Source organism: Pan troglodytes, chromosome 13, assembly GCF_028858775.2.
Source record: "Pan troglodytes isolate AG18354 chromosome 13, NHGRI_mPanTro3-v2.0_pri, whole genome shotgun sequence".
Classification (NCBI taxonomy): domain Eukaryota; kingdom Metazoa; phylum Chordata; class Mammalia; order Primates; family Hominidae; genus Pan; species Pan troglodytes.
Genome location: NC_072411.2, coordinates 133,488,234 through 133,510,922, shown reverse-complemented (window position 1 = coordinate 133,510,922; position 22,689 = coordinate 133,488,234). Strand labels below are relative to the sequence as shown.

General features: G+C 49.0%; 1 protein-coding gene across 16 annotated transcripts in view; it reads right to left on the bottom strand.

Annotated features, from left to right (window-relative positions):
• The window catches only part of ARMC9 (armadillo repeat containing 9), a 172,353-nt gene that overhangs the window by 108,355 nt on the left and 41,309 nt on the right, over positions 1–22,689 (bottom strand). For all 16 annotated transcript variants that reach the window (XM_009444540.5, XM_054680182.2, XM_016950685.4 and 13 more), the window contains 3 exons: positions 9,528–9,562; positions 7,036–7,147; positions 3,732–3,824 (listed from right to left, as the gene is read on the bottom strand). In XM_009444540.5, coding sequence (XP_009442815.3) covers positions 3,732–3,824; positions 7,036–7,147; positions 9,528–9,562 — 240 coding nt within the window. The remainder of the gene's footprint in view (positions 1–3,731; positions 3,825–7,035; positions 7,148–9,527; positions 9,563–22,689) is intronic.

Below are 22,689 nucleotides of genomic sequence, written 5' to 3'. Positions count from 1 at the left end.
TGTACAGGTCAGTTTACCTTGGTGCCATAGTGACACAGCATCCATGTTGGACAAGAAGTCTTTCTGCCCTGCAGATTCTCTGACATCTTAAGAGAACTTCAACTCATTTCTTCTTTTTTTTTTTGAGATGGAGTCTCAGTCTGCTGCCCAGGCTAGAGTCCAGTGGCGCAATCTCAGCTTACTGCAACCTCAGTCTCCCGGGTTCAAGCACTCAGCTTCCCAAGTAGCTGGGATTACAGGTGCACACCACCATACCTGGCTAATTTTTGCATTTTTAGTAGAGACAGGGTTTCACCATGTTGGCCAGGCTGGTCTCAAACACCTGACCTCAAGTGATCTGCCCACCTCAGGCCTCCCAAAGTGCTGGGATTACAGGCATGAACCACCACACCTGGCCTATTTCTTCTTTTTTTTTTTTTTTAGAAAAAAAGTTTTATTTCAAGTTTCTGGGTTACAGGTGGTTTTTAATTACAGGGTAAGTTATTTAGTGGTGACTTCTGAGACTTCAGTGCACCCAGTGGATACAGTGAACACTGTCACCTGTGCAAGGTCCATTATAAAATTTTTGTTTGCATCCTCATATCTTAGCTCCTACTTACAAGTGGGAACATATGATATTTGATTTTCCATTCCTGAGTTACTTCACTTAGAATAAGGCCTCCAGCTCCATCCAAATTGCAGCAAAAGACATTATTTCATTCCTTTTTATGGCTGAGTGGTATCTCATGTTGTATATATACTACATTTTCTTTATCCACTCTTTGGTTGATGGGCACTTAGGTTGGTTCCAAATCTTTGTAACTGCAAATTGAAAACGTGTGTGTGCATGTGTCTTTTCATATAATGACTTCTTTTCCTTTGGGTGGATGGCCACTAGTGGGATTGTTGGACCAAATGGTAGTTCTACATTGAGTTCTTTAAGGAATCTCCGTACTGTTTTCCATAGTGGTTGTACTAATTTACATTGCCACCAGCAGTGTAAAAGAGTTCAAGGGTTCAGCTCATTTCTTCTTCTTTTTTTTTTTTTTTTGAGACGCAGTCTCACTCTGTCGCCAGGCTAGAATGCAGTGGTGCCATCTCCGCTCACTGCAACCTCCGTCTCCCGGGTTCAAGCAATTCTCCTGCCTCAGCCTCCTGGGTATCTGGGATTACAGGTGCGTGCCACCACGTCTGGCTAATTTTTTTAGCAGAGACAGGGTTTCACCATGTTGGCCAGGCTGGTCTTGATCTCCTAACCTCCTGATCCACCCACCTCGGCCTACCAAAGTGCTGGAATTACAGGCGTGAGCCACTGTGCCCAGCAGCTCATTTCTTCTTAAAAAAATAAACCAGGCTGGGAACAGTGGCTCAGGCCTGTAATCCCAGCACTTTGGGAGGCTGAGGTGGGCGGATCACCTGAGGTCAGGAGTTCGAGACCAGCCTGATCAACATGGAGAAATCCCATCTCTACTAAAAATACAAAATTAGCTGGGCGTGATGGCGCATGCCTGTAATCCCAGCTACTTGGGAGGCTGAAGCAAGAGAATCGCTTGAACCCAGGAGGTGGAGGTCGCAGTGAGCCGAGATCGTGCCACTGCACTCCAGCCTGGGTGACTAGAGTGAAACCCCATCTCAAAATGAATAAATGAATAAATAAATAAATAAATAAACCATAGCTGGGCACAGTGGCTCACGCCTGTAATCCCAGCACTTTGGGAGGCTGAGGTGGGTGGATCATCTGAGGTCAGGAGTTCGAGACTAGCCTGGCCAACACAGTGAAATCCCGTCTCTACTAAAAATAAAAAAATTAGCTGGGTGTGGTGGTGGGCACCCGTAATCCCAGCTACTTGGGAGGCTGAGGCAGGAGAATTGCTTGAACCCAGGAGGTAGAGGTTGCAGTGAGCTGAGATTGCGCCACTGCACTCCAACCTGGGTGACAAGAGAGACTCCATCTCAAAAAATATATATAAGTAAACCACAGCAATTACATATAACGACTTGAGGAAGAAATTACTCTCTTCAATGGCTATAGAGGTCACTGCCTTTTTGACAAAAACCACAGATGACAAAACCCAACACACCTTTCATCAGAGGACACATTATCATTTTATACATAATCAAGAAAGAAAAAAAAACCTGCCAATTAAACTATAAAATGCCATTGACTGTCAGATACACCCTAATAGCAAAGATGTTAAAATGGGGGGAAAAAGTGTATCTTCGACTCAATGAAATAATGTTAGAAATAATCAGTATTGACTTTACTCTTTAATTTGAGTTTGGAAGTTATAACAATACATTATTCAGCTGCTTCATGCCTTGTAGGCTGGATTCAATGCCATTATAAATCCAAACAGGAAAAAAAAGCAAGAAAATAAGTCAAGAATATGAGAGACTATTTTCAAACTTAACTCATTCATGAGAACATTAAGACTACATTCACAGAGTAAACTGGCAACTCAAAACTCAGATTGTATTGCCTGTATGCACAACAGATGAATGTGAAACTCACTTTCCCACGGTCTGTTGCTATGGTTTCAATGTCCCCACCAAAACTCATATCGACATTTAATTGCCAATGTAGTAGTACAGGGAGGTGGGACCTTTAAGAGGATATTAGGCATTAATGGATTAATGCCATCATTGCCGGAGTGAGTTAGTTATTGTGTGAGTAGCCTCCTGATAAAAAGACAGCTTCGACCCCCATTCTCTGACTTGCATGCTCACTTCTGCCTTCTGCCTTTTGCTTTGGGATGACTCTTGCCAGATGCTGGCGCCATGCTCTTGGACTTCCTAGACTCCAGAACTATGAGGACAATACCCTTGGATTGTTTATAAATTACCCTATCTGTGGTATTCTGTTACAGCAGCAGGAAATGGCCTAAGACAGCTGTTTAATCGGTGAGTGTCCAGAGCATTTGATACTCCACTCAGTGCACACGTTGTGAAGTTTAACAATAGCTTTACATTTTTACAGCACTCTGGATAAAAATTCAACTGAAATAATAAAATGTAGTACACTCTTAACATGTGCCGAATTCAAAATCCTGATCCTCCTCCTGTCCAGTGAAGTTTGGTGCAGATACAGGTAGGAGGGGCAAGGACAGAAGAAAAAGACCATGTAGTGACTACTTGGTGCCAGGCCTGGGGCTAAGGACTTCCCCCACCTGACTGCATGTAATCATCCCAACGACCTCCCGAGGCAGGCGCGGCTCCTTGCCCAGATGAGGAGGTGCCTGAGACTGAGTAACTTGCTTACGGTGACCTGGCTAATGAGTGGTAGAGCAGAGGTTTGAAAGCCAGTTTATTTTACCCCAAGTCTCATACTTTTCCCACAGGATCAGTAGAACTATCTGGTCCAAAACTATAAGTAAGTACTGTGTTAAAGAAATTTTTAGTCAGGCCCAGATGTAAACAACCTGAATTTGCTTACCTACCTTGTCCCTCCGAAGTCATACTCAGTTTTCAGGACTCATGGTAAGCAGTGAGGTGAGGTAAAGAGTAGGGAATTTGAGAAAAGGAAAAACGGCAGAAAAGAGCTCCAGAGATGATGAATCAGGCAGTTCTAACTTGTTTATAACTCTTCACTAGAAGCAAAAAGTAAGCCAATGCCCAGAACCTCATGAGCTCAAGGCTGACATACAGTTACGAAGCTGAAAATGTGCAGAGAAATTATAAGCTTCCCCCATCTGCTAAGATCATTCCCTAGAATTGAAGGCCCTGGCTGGGATCTGGCCCCACCTCTTACCAACCTGGTTGTGGCTATAACAGTCCAAGAGGTCATTGCTGATGTAGGCTTGCAGAACGGTCTCCCTCTGCTCTCCCGGATGGGATGTGGTCAAGCGCTGGAGCAAAGAAAAACAAAAGTAGTGAGACCTAAGTCTTATCATGGAGAAAAGTTTCTCATAGCAGGTGTGTTTTAGATGGCAGTATCAGTACCTACACATTTAACCAAACAAAATAAGTAATATCCAGCTTGGGGAGTGGTGGCAAGTTAACCAGCCAACCAAAACGAGAATCTATGATGCGGGACGGGCGTGGTGGCTCACGCCTGTAATCCCAGCACTTTGGGAGGCCGAGGCGGGTGGATCACGAGGTCAGGAGATCAAGACCATCCTGGCTAACATGGTGAAACCCTGTCTCTACTAAAAATACAAAAAAATTAGCCGGGTGTGGTGGCAGGCGCCTGTAGACCCAGCTACTCGGGAGGCTGAGGCAGGATAATGGTGTGAACCCAGGAGTCGGAGGTTGCAGTGAGCCGAGATCGCGCCACTGCACTCCACCCTGGGCGACAGAGCAAGACTCGGTCTCAAAAAAAAAAAAAAAAAAAAAAAGAACCTATGATGTCCTAATGGGTGACACAAGGAGCCAACTTATACATGTGAACTCTCCAGAGAAGTGAGGCAGCAAAATGCTCAGACTGTAAGTGTGCAGATAGGGAAGAGCTCATCCATGCACAGAGAAGCATTTCTTATATAAAGGGGCTCAGGAGCTGGCCCCTGCAGGATGGGCAGCCTATTAACCAGCACAGGGGAGCGTGAGCACAGTGGGGGATAGGGAAGTGAGGTCTAGCTCAGGGAAGTACAATACAGGGCACAGTGGAGTGGGCTCCGTGGGAGGGGCCCAGGGCTGACTGTAGAGCACTCTGAATGCATGCCCTGCCAACAAATTCACTCTATCCTATCCTATTGGGAATGACAGAGTGATACAGTGCATGTGCGTGTGTGTGCACGTGTGCGTGCATGCATGAGTGTAGAGGTAGCTGGCTAGAATTCTGTAGATTTTAGAAAGCCGCAAGACTGTCATGTTGCTACAAGTAAAAATTTACGCAATGTCCACAGGGCTAGAAGAAAACTTTCGTGTGGAGAGCATGTATAATGGGTATGTGTGTGTGCACATCGGTGTGTACAGGTGTGAGGTGGGATATGAAAAAGCATGTAACAGAGTGAGCAAATATCCTTGCTTTTTCAGGAAAATCCTACTAGATAAAAATCCTGAGGCTGCAAGCCCTGCTTCTAGCCAAAGAGAAGCTGGATGTGCAAGGAATATGCTAGTTCTTAGCGTGGGCAAGAGCGCAGGCCAGAGCATCAGACGCCCTGGGCTGGAAGGAGAGCCGGGGAGGCCTCCAGAGCAGGCACTGCCAACAGATGTGATGACCATGGCCAGGGTGTGCCTGGAATGTCACACTGGGGTGCTGCTACCCTTCCGTTGAGTTCACTGAGGTTGAAGCAGGGGCAAGAAGCTGGGTGGGGGCACTGGAGGGGGACACAGACAAAAACAGAAAACTGTTCACTTTTCCTGGTTATTCTGTGAAGATGTCACTCTCTCAGCAAAGGAATACCCTGTCTCAGCAAGAGGCTCAGGAGTAGCACGGACTGAGAGGAAGTGCAGCATCAGTAAACCAAGAGCCGCATAAAAGATGAGTTTGAGAGCTTGAGCAGAGAGAGGCAATGGCCAGGGAGGAAACAGCCACCGTGGATGACTCATGCTGCCCCACCCACTCTAGTCCTGACCCAAACAAAACCAGAGCAGACACCACTGCTTGTCCACAGGACTCTTCCTGTGGATCCTGGATACGTCGTCCGAGTCCTCAAGACGTACTTCAGGAAGCACTACCATATAAGCATGCAAGTGAGAACTGTTTCTATCCACAGATGGGAAATTGCTAAGGATCCTGATGCCAAGATACCTTGAAATTCGGGGGTCCATGAAGGTGTCTGATGCTAATGAATTAGAATGGACTGTTCAGTTAAAGAACTGCTGGCTCAACCAGTGTTGGCTTGAGTCAGCAGTTCTCAGTGTGGTCCAGGGAACCCTGTGAGGTCCCCCAAACCCTTCAGCAGGTCTGCAAGTTCACAATTTTCATAATACTAAGATGTGACAATGCCTTTTTTATGATCAATCTCTGGGAGGCTATATGAAGTGTGACACTGACAATCAAACACAAAGCAGATATGAGAATCCAGCTGTCTTCCATCAAGCCAGACATTAAAGACAACTGCAGAACAATGCTGCTCTTCTCACAATTTTATTGTTGTTTGGAAAGTAGTATTTGTCACAAAAATGTTATTTATGTTAACATGTCATTTATTATTGCTCATTTTAAATGAATTAATAAACATATATTTCAAATCTTCAGGGTTTGGTTTTGTTTTGTTTTGTTTGAGATGGGGTCTCGCTCTGTCACCGAGGCTGGAGTGCAGTGGTGTGATCTTGGCTCACTGCAACCTCTGCCTCCCAGGTTCAAGCAATTCTCCTGCCTCAGTCCCCTGAGTAGCTGGGACTACAGGCGCCTGCCATCATGCCTGGCTAATTTTTTTGTATTTTTAGTAGAGATGGGGTTTTGCCATGTTGGCCAGGATGGTCTTGAACTCCTGACCTCAGGTGATCCACCTGCCTCGGCCTGCCAGTGTGCTGGGATTACAGGCATGAGCCACCATGCCCAGCCAAATCCTCTCAGTTTTAATTTCAAATGCTGTAAATATTGGTAGGTAAAATTCACATAAATGAAAGCTCTCTGAGGTCCTCAGTAATTTTTGAGAGTGGAAAGGGTCTGACACTAAAAAGCTTGAGAACCAATTGCTGACTTCAACTGCACTCAATCTGAAGACTAGGCAGAAAAGTAGCGATGGGGACCAGGACACTTTCCTTAGGCCTTGTGAACAGGAGTTCTTTCGTTGGTGCCTGTCCAGGGTGGCTGCATGGCAGTGCCTGAATACAGAACCTCTGTGGGACTGTGGGTAACCCTGACTCCACGCACTCACACAAGCAGAGTGGGGCTCATCACCAGGAAAGGGCTACACACAGGTGCAGTCTCTTGGGCCTTGAAATTCATTTATCTAACTCATTACATCACAATTGCCATAATATAGGAGTTTCTAAAAGGAGGCCCAGGCTATCTTCAGAAGTGGCTTTTGACTTCCGTTCTTGGTGTCAGCAGACAGCGGGGAAGAAAGATTTCTGGAAGATGGGTTAAAAGATACAAGCAAGGTAGCCAGCCAAGAAAACCAGCACTGGTTTGGTTTTGTTTTCTAACTTTAAGACAAAGGTACCTACCCAGCGCAGAGCCTGCAACAAGAAGGCTTTCAAGCGGTCACTCCCCAAAATCAAATCCTTCTTCAGTTTCTCATAATCCAAGGAGGGCAGTAATGGGACATCCTTCAATTTCCTACTCAGCAACACAAGTTCAAAGAGAAAGAAAAGGGCAAAAGGGCATGTTTATTACACCTCCTGAGCATTATGACACCCGAGCTAGAGCCTGCTGTTCCCATGGGCTGCCAGCATGACCTCCCGGCTTCCACTTGGAAGGCGGGCTGGGTTCTAGGCTCCTACCTCAGCTTCAACCAGCTCAGCTCTGCCTATTCTGTTGGATGGACTTAGGTTCTGTTTAACATTTTTCCTAAAACAAGGAGTCTTTGCCTGAACAGATTTAGAAACCCCTACATTCACCTTCAGCCAGACCTCCCTAGGATAGGGAAGAAATCACCTTCAGGGCATCATGACTTTCCACTGAAGTTCTGTTTAGAATTTTGGACATAATTCGAAGAAAATTAGCATCAGCAGGCCCCAAGAGTTCTACCTAAACACCTGAAGCCACTGTTCCTCTCAAGCCTGAGCTACTGGACCGGGGGAATATGAACAACAGTCAGGAAACAAGTGTGAAGAGTAAGTAGTCGGGGGCCGGGCATGGTGGCTCAGGCCTGTAATCCCAGCACTTTGGGAGGCCTGCGTGGGTGGATCACCTAAGGTCAGGAGTTCGAGACCAGCCTGGCCAACATGGTGAAACCCCGTCTCTACTAAAAACACAAAATTAGCCGGGCATAGTGACACACGCCTGTAGTCCCAGCTACTCAGGAGGCTGAGACAGGAGAATCGCTTGAACCCAGGAGGCAGAGGCTGCAGTGAGCCGAGATTGCACCACTCCGGTCTAGGCAAGACACAGCAAGACTCCGTCTCAAAGAAAAGAAAAAAAAAGAAAAAAAGAGTAATTAGGTGGGTGGCTTAGCCCTCCAAGGAGGTAGAAGGTGTGGTCAGGAAGCAGCATGGGAACGTAGGCAGGAGAATGGTTGTAGGACAATTTGCAGATCCTCCTCAGGGAGACTCCAAAGACCTCTGGGGAGCCAGGTTTCAGTGAGGAGAGACCTTGGATTGGAGATCCACACAGCTCAGACTGCCCTGCCACCCACCTTCGGTCAGCCAGAAACAAAAGGAATCACCTCAGCTTCCTTGTCGCTAAAACAAGCGTCTTCACGTTTTGTTTTATTGTTGTTTTATTGTAGAAAAGGAGATTAGAGGGCATGGAAAAACTGGTGAGACTAAATGAGGTTTGCAGTCTAGTTCACAGTACTGTATCAATGATAGTTTCCTAATTTTGGTGTAATACTACAGTATTACGCCAAATGCTAAGTGTTGTATACGTATTAACTAATTTTGATCCTCACAATAATCCTATAATAGAATTACTATGATTCTCCTCATTTTGTAAGTGAGGAAACTGAGGCACAGAGAAATTAAACAAGTAATCCCCGGTCACAGGGAGGGTAGCAGGGGTGGGCTTTTAACCCTAGCAGTCTGTGCAGTGATACTGCTGCCAAAGTGGTAGGAGAGAATAAAGCGTGGGGTCAAGGTCAGACTCAGGCAGGGCTGAGGGAGGAGGAAGGCTGTGGGCATCTCAGGTGTGTGAGGAATCACACAGCACCCGTCTTCCCCTCCTCTCCCGCAAAGCTGGCTCAGAGGGTCCCAGAAGCCACCCTGGTCCTCATGCCCAAGTCAAAGATTCTCAACTCCCTTCCCACCACAGCATCAGACACTCTTAAGGGGGACAGCCCAACTCATCAGGACAGGAGTGCTCAGGCACACACAGGGCTGCCCATGGCCCTGATCACAGTGTGAACCAGCAGACAACATAAATTCAGACAGTGCAACACTCTGTGGATTGCACTATGATAGCAGATTAGATTCACTTCTATACAATACCATATGAACAATTCAACAGGTTTTTATGTTTGAGGCTTCCTTACCAAAAGAATAGAATTAACAATATAAGATGGCTGGGCGCGATGGCTCACGCCTATATTCCCAGCACTCTGGGAGGCCAAAGGGGGTGGATCACTTGCGGTTGGGTGTTCAAGACCAGCCTGACCAACATGGAGAAGACCCGTCTTTATTAAAAATACAAAATTAGCCGGGTGTGGTGGCGTATGCCTGTAATCGGGAGGCTGAGGCAGGACAATCGCTTGAACCCGGGAGGCAGAGGTTCTGGTGAGCTGAGATTGCGCCATTGTACTCCAGCCTGGGCAACAAGAGCGAAACTCTGTCTCAAAAAAAAAAAAAACACAACACAAAAAAACCACACAGGCAATAAAAAATAATTCTAGTTTAACAACATTACTTATAAGTACTCGTATTTCCTTTAATATTCACATGTAGCTCTAGCTCAAAGGCATTCCTCTAACCTAGGCTGCTAAATGTTTATTAAAGACACTTTGAATTCCCGTTTTACACATTGCTGTTCTCCTTAATAAAAATTCCTAAGAGCAGTTACTTACACGGGTGCCAAGGAGGCTCGTAACATGGTGGATGCCTAGGGGGAAGAGGACAGAAGAAAACAGACGGTGTTAAACACTGATAGCAATGCATGGATCCCAAATCACCCTAATAGCATGGAATCAACAGATGTGCAAGTTAGGTTTTTTTGTTTTTGTTTTTGTTTTTTTTGAGACTGAGTCTTGCTCTGTCGCCCAGGCTGGAGTGCAGTGGCGCAATCTTGGCTCACCGCAACCTCCGCCTACCGGGTTCACGCCATTCTCCTGCCTCAGCCTCCTGAGTAGCTGGGATTACAGGCACCTGCCACCATGCTCAGCTAATTTTGTTTTGTATTTTTAGTAGAAACGGGGTTTCACCGTGTTAGCCAGGATGGTCTCAATCTCCTGACCTCGTGATCCGCCCACCTCGGCCTCCCAAAGTGCTGGGATTACAGGCGTGAGCCACCGCGCCTGGCCCAGATGTGCAAAGTTTTAATCCACCAGGATTGACCAACCAAAGTCACATATGATGTAAACATCAACCCAAACTAAAGTTACACACCACTAATCCAGCTCACAGCCTACCCAGCCCTGGTTTGATGTTACACCACTCCAAGAAAAACTCTAGAGGCTGCTCTGCCTACGGAGTAACCATTCTTTGATTCCTTTATTTTCTTTAGAAAAAAAACAAAAACAACCAAACAAAAAAAAATCCTCTACAGAAAACGATGGGTTCTCCCTGACCAAACTCCCAGGTGCATTTCAAACTGCCTAGTTAAATACATTGTGAAGAACAAAAGCAATATGAATCATTATATTATTCTGGCTGTTTTCTTTATTAAGATTTTCTCTTCAAGTATAAAAATGTGCACTTTGTACCAAGTCAAACGTTTTCTACACGTGTTTAAAAAACATTAACAACCCCTCTTCCACCCCACTCTCTTTTAATCCTGATCCTGTCTATAGGCAAAATCATCACCTACTTTACGGAGATTCTTGTCCCATTTATTGTGTGTGTGTGTGTGTGTGTGTGTGTGAGTGTGTGTGTGTGTTCCTTTTTGCCACTACAGGTAGTGCTGTATTAAGTATGTACTAAAATACATCTGAGAAACATATAAGCAGATACAGTGTGTAGTGCTTGTTTGAACTGACTCAAACCAACTGTAAAAAGATATTTTGAGAAAATAAGGAGAATCTGAATATGGAGTGGACTGGTATTAGATACTAAGGAATTAGTGTTAACTGTCTTTGGTGTTGTGGCTATGTGCTTGTATATTAAAGCCTCTGATCAGTTAGAAATGTATATTGAATGATTTACAGGTGACATGACATGTTTGGAATTGGCTTTTAAAGAACTCCAGGGTGGGGGCAGGGAATAAGTAGAGGAGAAGAAAGCAAGCAAGATTAGTGAAATGCCATTTATTGCTGAAGCTGGGTGATGGGCACTTGGGGATCCATTTTATGATTCTCCCCTGTGTGCATGAAATTACAGAAGCCTTGTTAAAAATCTTATTGTCAGTTAATGATACTTAAATTTTTTTCAAATTTTTCCAATTTTTTTCAATTTTTTTTTTTTTTTATAGATAGGGTCTCACTATATTGCCCAGACTGGTCTTGAACTCCTGGGCTCAAGCAACCCTCCTGCCTCAGCCTCCAGAGTAGCTGGGATTACGGGTGTGCGCCACCATGCTTGTACTTACTGATATTTTGTTTTGTGAGCTAAGCTAGACTTCCAAAATCTAGATCAAAGGGTATGTGATTTTCAATTCTGATAAACATTGCCAGACACCCCGCACTGAAGGAAAGCTTTCCTTTTTCGTTATCAGTACTGGAGCCTATCGCTCTAAAACTTCCATCAATTCGAAGGGTAGAAAAGAGTTTACTTTCTTAAACTTTAGTGATATTGGCCATTATTTTTCATAGACATTACCTGCTTTTTGACTTTGCCTTCATGCCTTATGTGATACCAGATTGTTTTCATGGATTTCAGTCTTGCTTAAGAAGGTCTACCCTACCTCAAGATGATACACACATTCTCTCAATTCTTCTAACATTTTCATAGCTTTATTTTTTACATTTAGAGATTTCATCCTTCTGGAATTCATGCTACTGTATTTTCCTCTGTGGTGTGAGTGAGGCATGCAACTTTGTTTTCTTGTTCCCCGAGAGCCAGTTGTGCTGCGTCATGTAAGTCCCACCCAGGCCACCCAACATCACCTCAAAATGCTTCCATCAGTAAGTCTTGCTTCCTCCCTATCTTTTTCTTCACCTCCTTTTTGTTCTTCCTTTTTAAATTAGAATGTGAACACTAAGGTGGAAGGAACATCATCTTCAGGCCCCAGAGCTCCCTACAGCCTGACACCAGCTGCTTTACACACTTCCTAGCCCTGACAGCATCTGACTCCGTGACCCATGAAATAAACCACCCCTTTCCTACCTCTGTTGTCTGCTAGGTATACATCTATCCTTAGGTTTGTTTCTGGACTCTGCAGCCCCCTGCTACTCAAAGTGTGCTCCTCAGACAAGCAGCATCATCCAGCTCTCATTGGAAATGCAGAATTTTGGGTCCCATCCCAGACTTCCTGAACCAGAACCTGCACTTCAGCCAGGTCCCCAGCGGACATGCCTGCACAATAAACTTGGAGAAGCCCAACTCTGGTCCATAACATTTTTTTTTTCTTTTTTTTGAGACACAGTCTCACTCTGTCTCCCAGGCTGGAATACAGTGGCATGACCTCAGCTCACTGCAACCTCCGCCTACCAGGTTCAATCCAGCCAAACCGCGCCCAGCCAAACACCACTTTTACATGGCTCAGATCAGCCAGGCACAGTGGCCCTGGCCTGTAAACCCAGCACTTTGGGAGGCCGCGGCAGGCAAATCACTTGAGGTCAGGAGTTCAAGACCAGCCTGGCCAACATGGTGACACTCCATCTCTACTAAAAATACAAAAAATTAGCTGGGCATGGTGGCGCACACCTGTAGTCCCAGCTACTCAGGAGGCTGAGGCAGGAGAATCGCTTGAACACAGGAGACTGAGCTGCGATCACACCACTGCACTCCAGCCTGGGTGACTGACCAAGACTCCATCTCAAAACACAAAAACAAAAACAAAAACAAAAACAAAAAACAATGAAAATAAAAACTAAAATTAAAAAAGTGGCTCAGACCATGCATGTATGTTTTTATACTTTTTAACCCTTGATTGTTTTAATAAAGAAATTACCTATTCCTGTTGTTGGCTTAAATAGTGAGTTTAGAAAACAAGTTTGAAATGTCATCTAAATTATTCATCTAGCTGGGCATAGCTGTTCACGCCTGTACTCCCAACACTTTGGGAGGCTGAGGCAGGAGGATCACTTGAGCCCAGGAGTTTGAGACCAGCCAGAGCAACATGATGAAACCCTATCTCTACAAAAAAAAAAAAAAAAAATTAGGGGGTTGTGATGGCACGTGCCTGTGGTCCCAGCTACTCAAGAGGCTGAGGTGGGAGGATTGCTTGAGCCTGGGAGGTTGAGGCTGCAGTGAGCTAAGATCACACCATTGCACTCCAGCCTGGGCAACAGAGTGAGACCCTGTATCAAAAAAGAAAAAAATTATTCACCTAACACCTTACAGAGACCAAGAAGCTAAGATAACAAGTCAGACGGGTCAAGCAAGGACATGGCCATACTAAAATATTAGCACGGCCGGGAGCGGTGGCTCATGCCTGTAATCCCAGTACTTTGGGAGGCCGAGGTGGGTGGATCACTTGAGGTCAGGAGTTCGAGACCAGCCTGACCCACATGGTGAAACCCCGTCTCCACTAAAAGTACAAAAATTAGCTGGGCATGGTGGCGGGCGCCTGTAATCCCAGCTACTTGGGAGGCTGTGGAAGGAGAATTGCTTGAATCAGTGAGGCAGAGGTTGCAGTGAGCCGAGATCGTGCCATTGCATTCCAGCCTGGGTGACAAGAGCAAAGCTCTGTCTCAAAAATAAATAAAATATTACCATAATATATAAAGAAAACTACTTGATAATTAGTGATATTGGCTGGTTATTTCCACAAATGAAATTTATCAACATTCTCCTTTTTCCGTAGCCAAAAAACGTTTTCTACCTTTTAAAACACTCTTTTGCTAAACTCTCTATCATTCTATTTGCCCTGTGAAGAAATTAGTTGAAAAGCAGTAATAACTGGCCCTTTCATGAGTACAGCCAGTCTGATAAACATTATTACAACTTTAGTATCTAATAAAATAAACAAAGCTGGAGATGGCTGTAGAAGGAGTGGCTCAGCATGCTCTCAATGAGAGAAGGCCAGCCAGGCAACACAGTGAGACTCATCTCAACAAAAAGTAAAAATTAGCCAGGTGTGGTGGTGCACACCTGTAGTCCCAGCTACTCGGGAGGCTGAGGTGGAAGGATCACCTGAGCCCAGGAGGTTGAGGCTGCAGTGAGCTATGATTGTACCACTGCGGTGCAGCCTTGGTGACAGAGCAAGACCCTGTCTCAAAAAAAAAAAAAAAAAAAAAAAAAAAAAAGGAGAGAAGGCTGCAGTATTTCATGCATTTGGCAAGCAAAGCATACCTACTGACTGCCCCCATCAGCCAGGTCTCTGCTATGCGCTAGTGATACGCAGTGAAGAAAGCAAATGCCCTTCTCAGAGCGCTCACAATCCAATGAGGAGGATAAATGACCGAATAACTCCCCACGCCTCAGTTTCCTCATCTGCATAATGGTGGCACCAGCAGTACCTACCTCACAGGATTGTTAAGGAATTAAATTAGTTAAGAGTGGCCAGGCCGGGTGCAGTGGCTCACATCTGTCATCCCAGCACTTTGGGAGGCTGAGGCAGGTGAATCACAAGGTCAGGTGTTTGAGACTAGCCTGGCAAATATGGTGAAACCCCATCTCTACTAAAAATACAAAAATTAGCCAGGCGTGGTGGCGGGCACCTGTAGTCCCAGCTACTTGGGAGGCCGAGGCAGGAGAATCGCTTGAATCCGGGAGGCGGAGGTTGCAGTGAGCCGAGATCGCACCACTGCATTCCAGCCTGGGTGACAGAGCCAGACTCCATCTCAAAAAAAAAGAAAAAGAAACAGAAAAAGAAAAGAAAAAAGTGGCCTCTTCACTCTCTACATCCCCCAAAGTATCAGGTCCTACTGATTCCATCCCACAGCTGCTACCTTCTCTCCAATCCCCGTGCCAGGCGCTCCATTCAGGACTTCTTCTCTCCTCTGAACTACCACCTTAGCTTAATAAGGATGTACTCACTGACATTTACTGAAGGCTCACTAGTCACCAGGCATGCCATTGTAGGAACTTTACACATATTAACTCATTTCATGCACTGCCATTTCTACTTTCAGATCAGCAAACACAGGGACTGAGCAACTTCCCCTAGAACAAGAATCTAATCAGGTAGTCGGGTCCCAAAGTCCACATTTGCTCTGCCCACTCCCCTGCTTCAGGTCTCTCCTCCAGCCCTCCTTCCACACTCAACACAGGGGTCTTTGTAAAAATCGCATCTGCTCAGCCTCAACCCAGGCCCCCGCAAGGCTCTAGTCACCAGCTCCTCTCCCTGGCAGCCCCTCACCCCCTTCGGCCTCCTTCACCCCCCATCCTCCAAGATAGCTCCGATCTTCCCTGGCCTTCCGTGCTCTCAGGGACCATTTCCAGCATCACCGTCTACCCTCCCCTCTGGGAGCATGGGCCGGCACTGATTTTCCTCAGCATCCCCTGCGTTCTCTGCAGTGTGAGTGGCAGCATTTTCCACACTGTGCACTAGCCATGTTTCCGTGTTTCCTTTCCCTCTAGTGCTTCTCAGCTGGGAGTGGTTTTGCCCATAGGGGAAATGTGCCCATGTGGCAATGTCTGCAGACATTTTGGGTTGTTAATAGCGGGAGTAGTGCTACTGGCATCTAATGAAGGACGGCCAAGAATGCTGCTAACCAACCTACAGTGCAACAGACAGCCCTACAACAAAGACATCAACAATCACAAGCCCCAAACCATCCAACACAGTCAGAATCACCAATCACCAGTCAGAAAAATTTCCCTCACTGAGCTAACAATGGGTTCTGAACACAGGGTGGACTCCACCTGCTACGGAGGCTCTGACTCCAGCCCACTCCAGCCCAAGTGAGTGCTGTCTCATTTCTAGGATTTCAGGCTGAGAGCTCAGGGAAAGGCCTGGCAGGCCTGGGGCATCAGAAAAAGGACTGTGCTCCCAATCACAGTGGTGTGCTCCCAATCACAGTGGACCTGCGAATGCACGTGGTGGTCTCCCTCCCGTGGAGGCGTGCAGGGGTGGGCGGTGGTCTCCCTCCCGTGGAGGCGTGCACGGGTGGGCGGTGGTCTCCCTCCCGTGGAGGCGTGCACGGGTGGGCGGTGGTCTCCCTCCCGTGGAGGCGTGCACGGGTGGGCGGTGGTCTCCCTCCCGTGGAGGTGTGCACGGGTAAGTGGTGGTCTCCCTCCCGTGGAGGTGTGCACGGGTGGGTGGTATGCTCCCATCTGAAGATGTCTGGGTCAAATGCAGGCGCAACCCTTTTTAGGATGCAGGTGAAGAACAGTGGAACAACTAATGTAGTAACCCATCAATTATTCACTGAGCACTTGCCCCGTGCCAGGCTCCCTTCTAGGTTCTCTGGAACCTTTGGGTAGGAAAAATAAATGCCTACCTAAGCCAAGCTGAAACAGCTGCATTTCTGCCCCCCATCCATCCCTTCTCAGCCACAGGAAGACCTGGGGCCTGCCTCCCAGAGCAGCTGCTCTCCCTAGCTGGTGTCATGATGTGGGGAGGTGGGCAGTGGGGCCACACCAAGCCTGGGACAGCTCTTGGTGACTAGCAGGATGGGGACTTTCTAAGACAAACCAGCAGGAGGTGTAAGGTAAGGAAAGTGTTCCTGGGTCCAATCTAACTGGAGACTGACTGGATTCAGCAAGGCTAACAGTTCTTCCGTGGGACTTCTCGGGAGTCTCCTGTGTGCTGCTGTGCTGGGAATCTCACTGTATGGCAGTTCACAAGCTTATTAACTCCCAGGCTGTTTGGCTGTGGGGCAGGGAAATCCTGCGGGATGGGCATTTGTGGGCACAGGCTTTGGAAAACGCTGCTCTAAGTAGAGACAGCAGCAGGATGGGGCAGGGGTGCGCGGGCCAGTGAGGGGCAGAAAGTAAGTGTGGGGGCCAGACCCCAGGAGAGGCTACCAGTGAGCCCCTGAAGATGAGGCCATTTCTGCCAACCCCTTCTTCTCTCCGTACTCACATGGACTAACAGAGCACTGTGGCTGGGCAGGCTGTGCAGGATGCACGTGGGTAAGGAAGGTAGGGCCCCTTGACCTCAACAGAGGTTCAAATGCCCACAATGGAACCCTTGAGGCAATATCTCAGCCAGAGGACTGGGCAGGCGATGGAGGCCCAAGCCAGAGGCACATTCCCATCAGATGCGGAAGGGGCTGCTATGGCCAGGTTTTTTTTTTTTTTTTTTTGAGACAGAATCTCGTTCTGTTGCCCAGGCTGGAATGCAGCAGCATGATCTCGGCTAACTGCAACCTCCGCCTCCCGGGTTCAAGCGATTCTTCTGCCTCAGCCTCCTGAGTAGCTAGGATTATAGGTGTGCGCCACCACGCCTGGCTAATTTTTGTATTTTTAGTAGAGACGGGGTTTCACCATGTTGGTCAGGCTGGTCTCGAACTCCTGACCTCATGATCCGCCCGCCTCGGCCTCCCAAAGGCTGGGATTACAGGTGTAAGCCACCACGTCCGGCCCTGCCAGCTTTTTAACGAGAAGGGGCACTTGCACGTTAAAAGAGATGAAAACCACTTCACCCTAAGGTGATAACGGTGTTGAGCAAGATAGTAATATGATCGGATGCCTGTAAGACACCTGAGTCCTTCCTGGAACATGAAGGGTACAAATAAGACACAACCAGAAAGGCCACTTCAGATCCCATGTGACAAATGACCAGTAAGGTAAGAGCTTTAAGACCAGTTAGGAAATGTGACATTAAGCCAAGAGGGAACTATGGAGAGCCTGAACAAACACAAAAACAACAGCAATGTGGGCAGGGAGGGAGGAAGCTCTTGCAGATCCCATTACCAGGCAAAGGACAGAGAAAAACCTCAGACGCTTCCCAGGTGCTCCCTGGAGTGTCTTTCACTGAGACAGGAAATTCAGGAGGGGAGACCACCTGTGTGGAGGAAAAGTTGAGCCCGATTTGGACACAAATCTGGTGAAGCTGTCAGGCATTCATGGGGAGGCCAGAAGTCTGGGTTTGGAGCTCGAGAAAGGTCTCAGCTGATGGCTGGTCACAGCTCTAACTCACTGGTTGAGATATTAATACAAAGGTGTTTTCTTTTTTGAGACAGAGTCTTGCTCTGTTGCCCAGGCTGGAGTGCAATGGCGTGATCTCAGTTCACTGCAACCTCTGCCTCCCAGGTTCAAGTGATTCTCGTGCCTCAGTCTCCCAAGTAGCTGGGATTATAGGTGTGTGCCACCACGCTCGGCTAATTTTTGTATTTTTAGTAGAGACGGGGTTTTGTCATGCTGGCCACGCTGGTCTCAAACTCCTGACCTCAAGTAATCTGCCTGCCTCGGCCTCCCGAAGTGCTGGGATTACAGGCGTGAGCCACTGCACCCGGCCTACAAAGGTGTTAAACCCTCTCATCACCAGGTTGGTCTGGGTATGCAACAGGCATTGGTATACGAGGTATAGCAGGGTCAGGGGTGCTGGTTGGGAGACTCCTCAATACACAGGGCATTGCACCAAGGAAGATGGCCTGGACACATGGCAGCAATGTGGGGAAAGCGTAGGCATTTGCCAAGATGTAAGAAAATCACACTGGGGAGAAGGCAAGGGCTGAAGATGCTGAGCTTCAAGCCAGAGCCACAAGCCACATAGCAGGAAGCTGCTGACAAAGATGGCTGAGGTGGAAGCAGGTGCCTAATAAGAGCCACATGTCCTGGGTCTTTTTACATTTAATGCTATAGTCTCTATCACAAAATCAAAACCATTTTAATGCAAATTAAAATCACAATGTTGGGCATGTTGGCTCACGCTTATAATCCCAGCACTTTGGGAGGCCGAGGCAGGTGGATCACGAGGTCAAGAGATCGAGACCATCCTGGCTAACACGGTGAAACCTCATCTCTACTAAAAATACAAAAAATTAGCAGGGCATGGTGGCGGGAGCCTATAGTCCCAGCTACTCAGGAGGCTGAGGCAGGAGAATGGCGTGAACCCGGGAGGCGGAGCTGGCAGTGAGCCAAGACCGTGCCACTGCAGTCCAGCCTGGGTGATGGAGCGAGACTCGGTCTTAAAAAAAAAAAAAAAAAAAAATTAGCCAAGTGTGGTGACGTGTATCTGTAGTCCCAGCTGCTTGGGAGACTGAGGTGGGAGGAGCACCTGAGCCCAGGAGGTCGAAGCTGCAGTGAGCCTGGGCGACAAAGCAAGGCCTTGTCTCAAAAACAAAAACAAAAAAAGCTCTGTATGTGTTCGTGGGAATGTAAATTAGCCACTGTGAAAAGCAGTTTGGAGGTTTCTCAAGAACTTCAAACAGAACTACCATTTGACCCAGCAATTCTATACTGAAAGGAAAATAAATCGTTCTACCAAAAAGACACACGCACTCATATGTTCATGGCAGCACTATTCACAATAGCAAAGACATGGAATCAACCCGGGTGCCCATCAGCAGTGAACTGGATAAGGAAAATGTGGTACACATATACAATGGAATACTACGAAACCATAAAAAAGAACAAAAGCATATTCAGAGAAGGACTGTGTGGTAGATAGAGCTCCCTCTCCCCTCCCCCCTCTCCCCTCTCCCCTCCCCCCTCCCCCCTCTCCCCTCTCCCCTCTCCCCTCTCCCCTCTTTCCACGGTCTCCCTCTGATGCCGAGCCGAAGCTGGACGGTACTGCTGCCATCTCAGCTCACTGCAACCTCCCTGCCCGATTCTCCTGCCTCAGCCTGCCGAGTGCCTGCGATTGCAGGCGTGCGCCGCCACGCCTGACTGGTTTTCGTATTTTTTTGGTGGAGACGGGGTTTCGATGTGTCGGCTGGGCTGGTCTCCAGCTCCTAACCGCGAGTGATCCGCCAGCCTCGGCCTCCCGAGGTGCCGGGATTGCAGACGGAGTCTCGTTAACTCAGTGCTCAATGGCGCCCAGGCTGGAGTGCAGTGGCGTGATCTCGGCTCGCTACAACCACCTCCCAGCCGCCTGCCTTGGCCTCCCTAAGTGCCGAGATTGCAGCCTCTGCCTGGCAGCCACCCCGTCTGGGAAGTGAGGAGCGTCTCCGCCTGACTGCCCATCGTCTGGGATGTGAGGAGCCCCTCTGCCTGGCTGCCCAGTCTGGAAAGTGAGGAGCGTCTCTGCCCGGCCGCCATCCCATCTAGGAAGTGAGGAGCGCCTCTTCCCGGCCGCCATCACATCTGGGAAGTGAGGAGCGTCTCTGCCCGGCCGCCCATCGTCTGAGATGTGGGGAGCACCTCTGCCCTGCCGCCCCGTCCGGGATGTGAGGAGTGTCTCTGCCCGGCCGCCCTGTCTGAGAAGTGAGGAGACCCTCTGCCTGGCAACCGCCCCGTCTGAGAAGTGAGGAGCCCCTCCGCCCGGCAGCCACCCCGTCTGAGAAGTGAGGAGCGTCCTCCCTCCTCGTCTGGGAGGGAGGTGGGGGGGTCAGCCCCCCGCCCGGCCAGCCGCCCCGTCCGGGAGGTGAGGGGCACCTCTGCCCGGCCGCCCCTACCGGGAAGTGAGGAGCCCCTCTGCCCGGCCAGCCGCCCCCTCCGGGAGGGAGGTGGGGGGGTCAGCCCCCCGCCGGGCCAGCCGCCCCATCGGGGAAGTGAGGGGCGCCTCTGCCCGGCCGCCCCTACTGGGAAGTGAGGAGCCCCTCTGCCCGGCCAGCCGCCTCGTCCGGGAGGGAGGTGGGGGGGTCAGCCCCCCGCCTGGCCAGCCGCCCCGTCCGGGAGGCGAGGGGTGCCTCTGCCCGGCCGCCCCTACTGGGAAGTGAGGAGCCCCTCTGCCCGGCCAGCCGCCCCGTCCGGGAGGGAGGTGGGGGGGTCAGCCCCCCTCCCGGCCAGCCGCCCCGTCCGGGAGGGAGGTGGGGGGGTCAGCCCCCCGCCCGGCCAGCCGCCCCGTCCGGGAGGGAGGTGGGGGGGTCAGCCCCCCGCCCGGCCAGCTGCCCCGTCCGGGAGGGAGGTGGGGGGGTCAGTCCCCCGCCCGGCCAGCCGCCCCGTCCGGGAGGGAGGTGGGGGGATCAGCCCCCCGCCCGGCCAGCCGCCCTGTCCGGGAGGTGAGGGGCGCCTCTGCCCGGCCGCCCCTACCGGGAAGTGAGGAGCCCCTCTGCCCGGCCGCCCCTACTGGGAAGTGAGGAGCCCCTCTGCCCGGCCAGCCGCCCCGTCCGGGAGGGAGGTGGGGGGGGGTCAGCCCCCCGCCCGGCCAGCCGCCCCGTCCGGGAGGGAGGTGGGGGGGGGGTCAGCCCCCCGCCCGGCCAGCCGCCCCATCCGGGAGGTGAGGGGCGCTTCTGCCCGGCTGCCCCTACTGGGAAGCGAGGAGCTCCTCTGCCCGGCCACCACCCCATCTGGGAGGTGTACTCAACAGCTCATTGAGAACGGGCCATGAAGACAATGGCGGTTTTGTGGAATAGAAAGTGGGGAAAGGTGGGGAAAAGATTGAGAAATCGGATGGTTGCTGTGTCTGTGTAGAAAGAGGTAGACATGGGAGACTTTTCATTTTGTTCTGTACTAAGAAAAATTCTTCTGCCTTGGGATCCTGTTGATCTGTGACCTTACCCCCAACCCTGTGCTCTCTGAAACATGTGCTGTGTCCACTCAGGGTTGAATGGATTAAGGGCGGTGCAAGATGTGCTTTGTTAAACAGATGCTTGAAGGCAGCATGTTCGTTAAGAGTCATCACCACTCCTTAATCTCAAGTACCCAGGGACACAAACACTGCGGAAGGCCGCAGGGTCCTCTGCCTAGGAAAACCAGAGAACTTTGTTCACTTGTTTATCTGCTGACCTTCCCTCCACTATTGTCCTGTGACCCTGCCAAATCCCCGTCTGCGAGAAACACCCAAGAATGATCAATAAAAAAGAAAAAAAAAAAAAAAAGAACAAAAGCATGTCCTTTGTAGCAACATGGATGCAGCTGGAGGCCATCATCCTAAGCAAATTAACACAGGAAAAGAAAACCTAATACCACACGCTCTTACTTCTAAGTGGAAGCTAAACACTGAGCACTCAAGGACACAAAGATCAGAATAACAGATACTGGGAATTATTGGCGGGGGAGGGTAGGAGGGGCAAGGTTTGAAAAACTAACTCTCAGGATTATGCTCACTACCTGGGTGATGAGATCATCTGTATGCCAAATCCCAGTGACATGTAATTTACTCATGTAACAAACCTGCACATGTACCTGCTGAGCCTAAAATAAAAGCCAAACAAATAAAGTGTTTTGACTTTTATTTCCAATGGGGCCTTATCTGGAGTTGTTGAAGAAAAAGAGCATTAATTCTCAAATGGGCATCTTTCTAAATAAGGATGCATTTAAATGGAAACCCCCCCATCCAAGGAATCCAGAAACCCAGAGGTGCCACTAGGTCAGACTTGGGACTCATCCAGGGGGCAGGAGCTCGAATTTCTACCTTAGGAGTTGGCACCAGATTCTGTCTCCTGGTCAGCCTGCCTTCTACCCACTCCTGCTCTTAGGGCAGAGGCTTGGAGTGGGTGGAACAGCCCCCTCTCGTGGCATACCTTTTCTCCAGTGTCTCTGCATTCACATTTGCCCAGGGGGAACAGGGGGTGAAGAAGAGAAAGACCGAGCAAGGCACTTTCAACTGCTCTTGGCAGGGAAAATGTGTACTACACCATTAGAAACAGCAGAAAACAGAAAAGCCACCTAAATGTCTGATAGAGGAATGCTGTTCTCAAATTAGAACTCTAGAAGACAAAGAAAATATACACACAAGTAAAAGTTAATGATATATACTTCAAGGCTCTAGAAGGACGCATATGAAACGCAGGCAACAGGTTCCCACGGGAGGGCAGGATGCGCTGAGCGAAGGGAGGGGATGGGTTTTCCTTCATTTACAGATAAAATGGTATACTTTCTAGCTAACATATTTGTGTAACGCTAGCCCTAACCCTAACGCTAACCCCTTGTGCCCAGGGCTGACTTTCAATAGATCACAGCCAGGGAGCTGCTCTG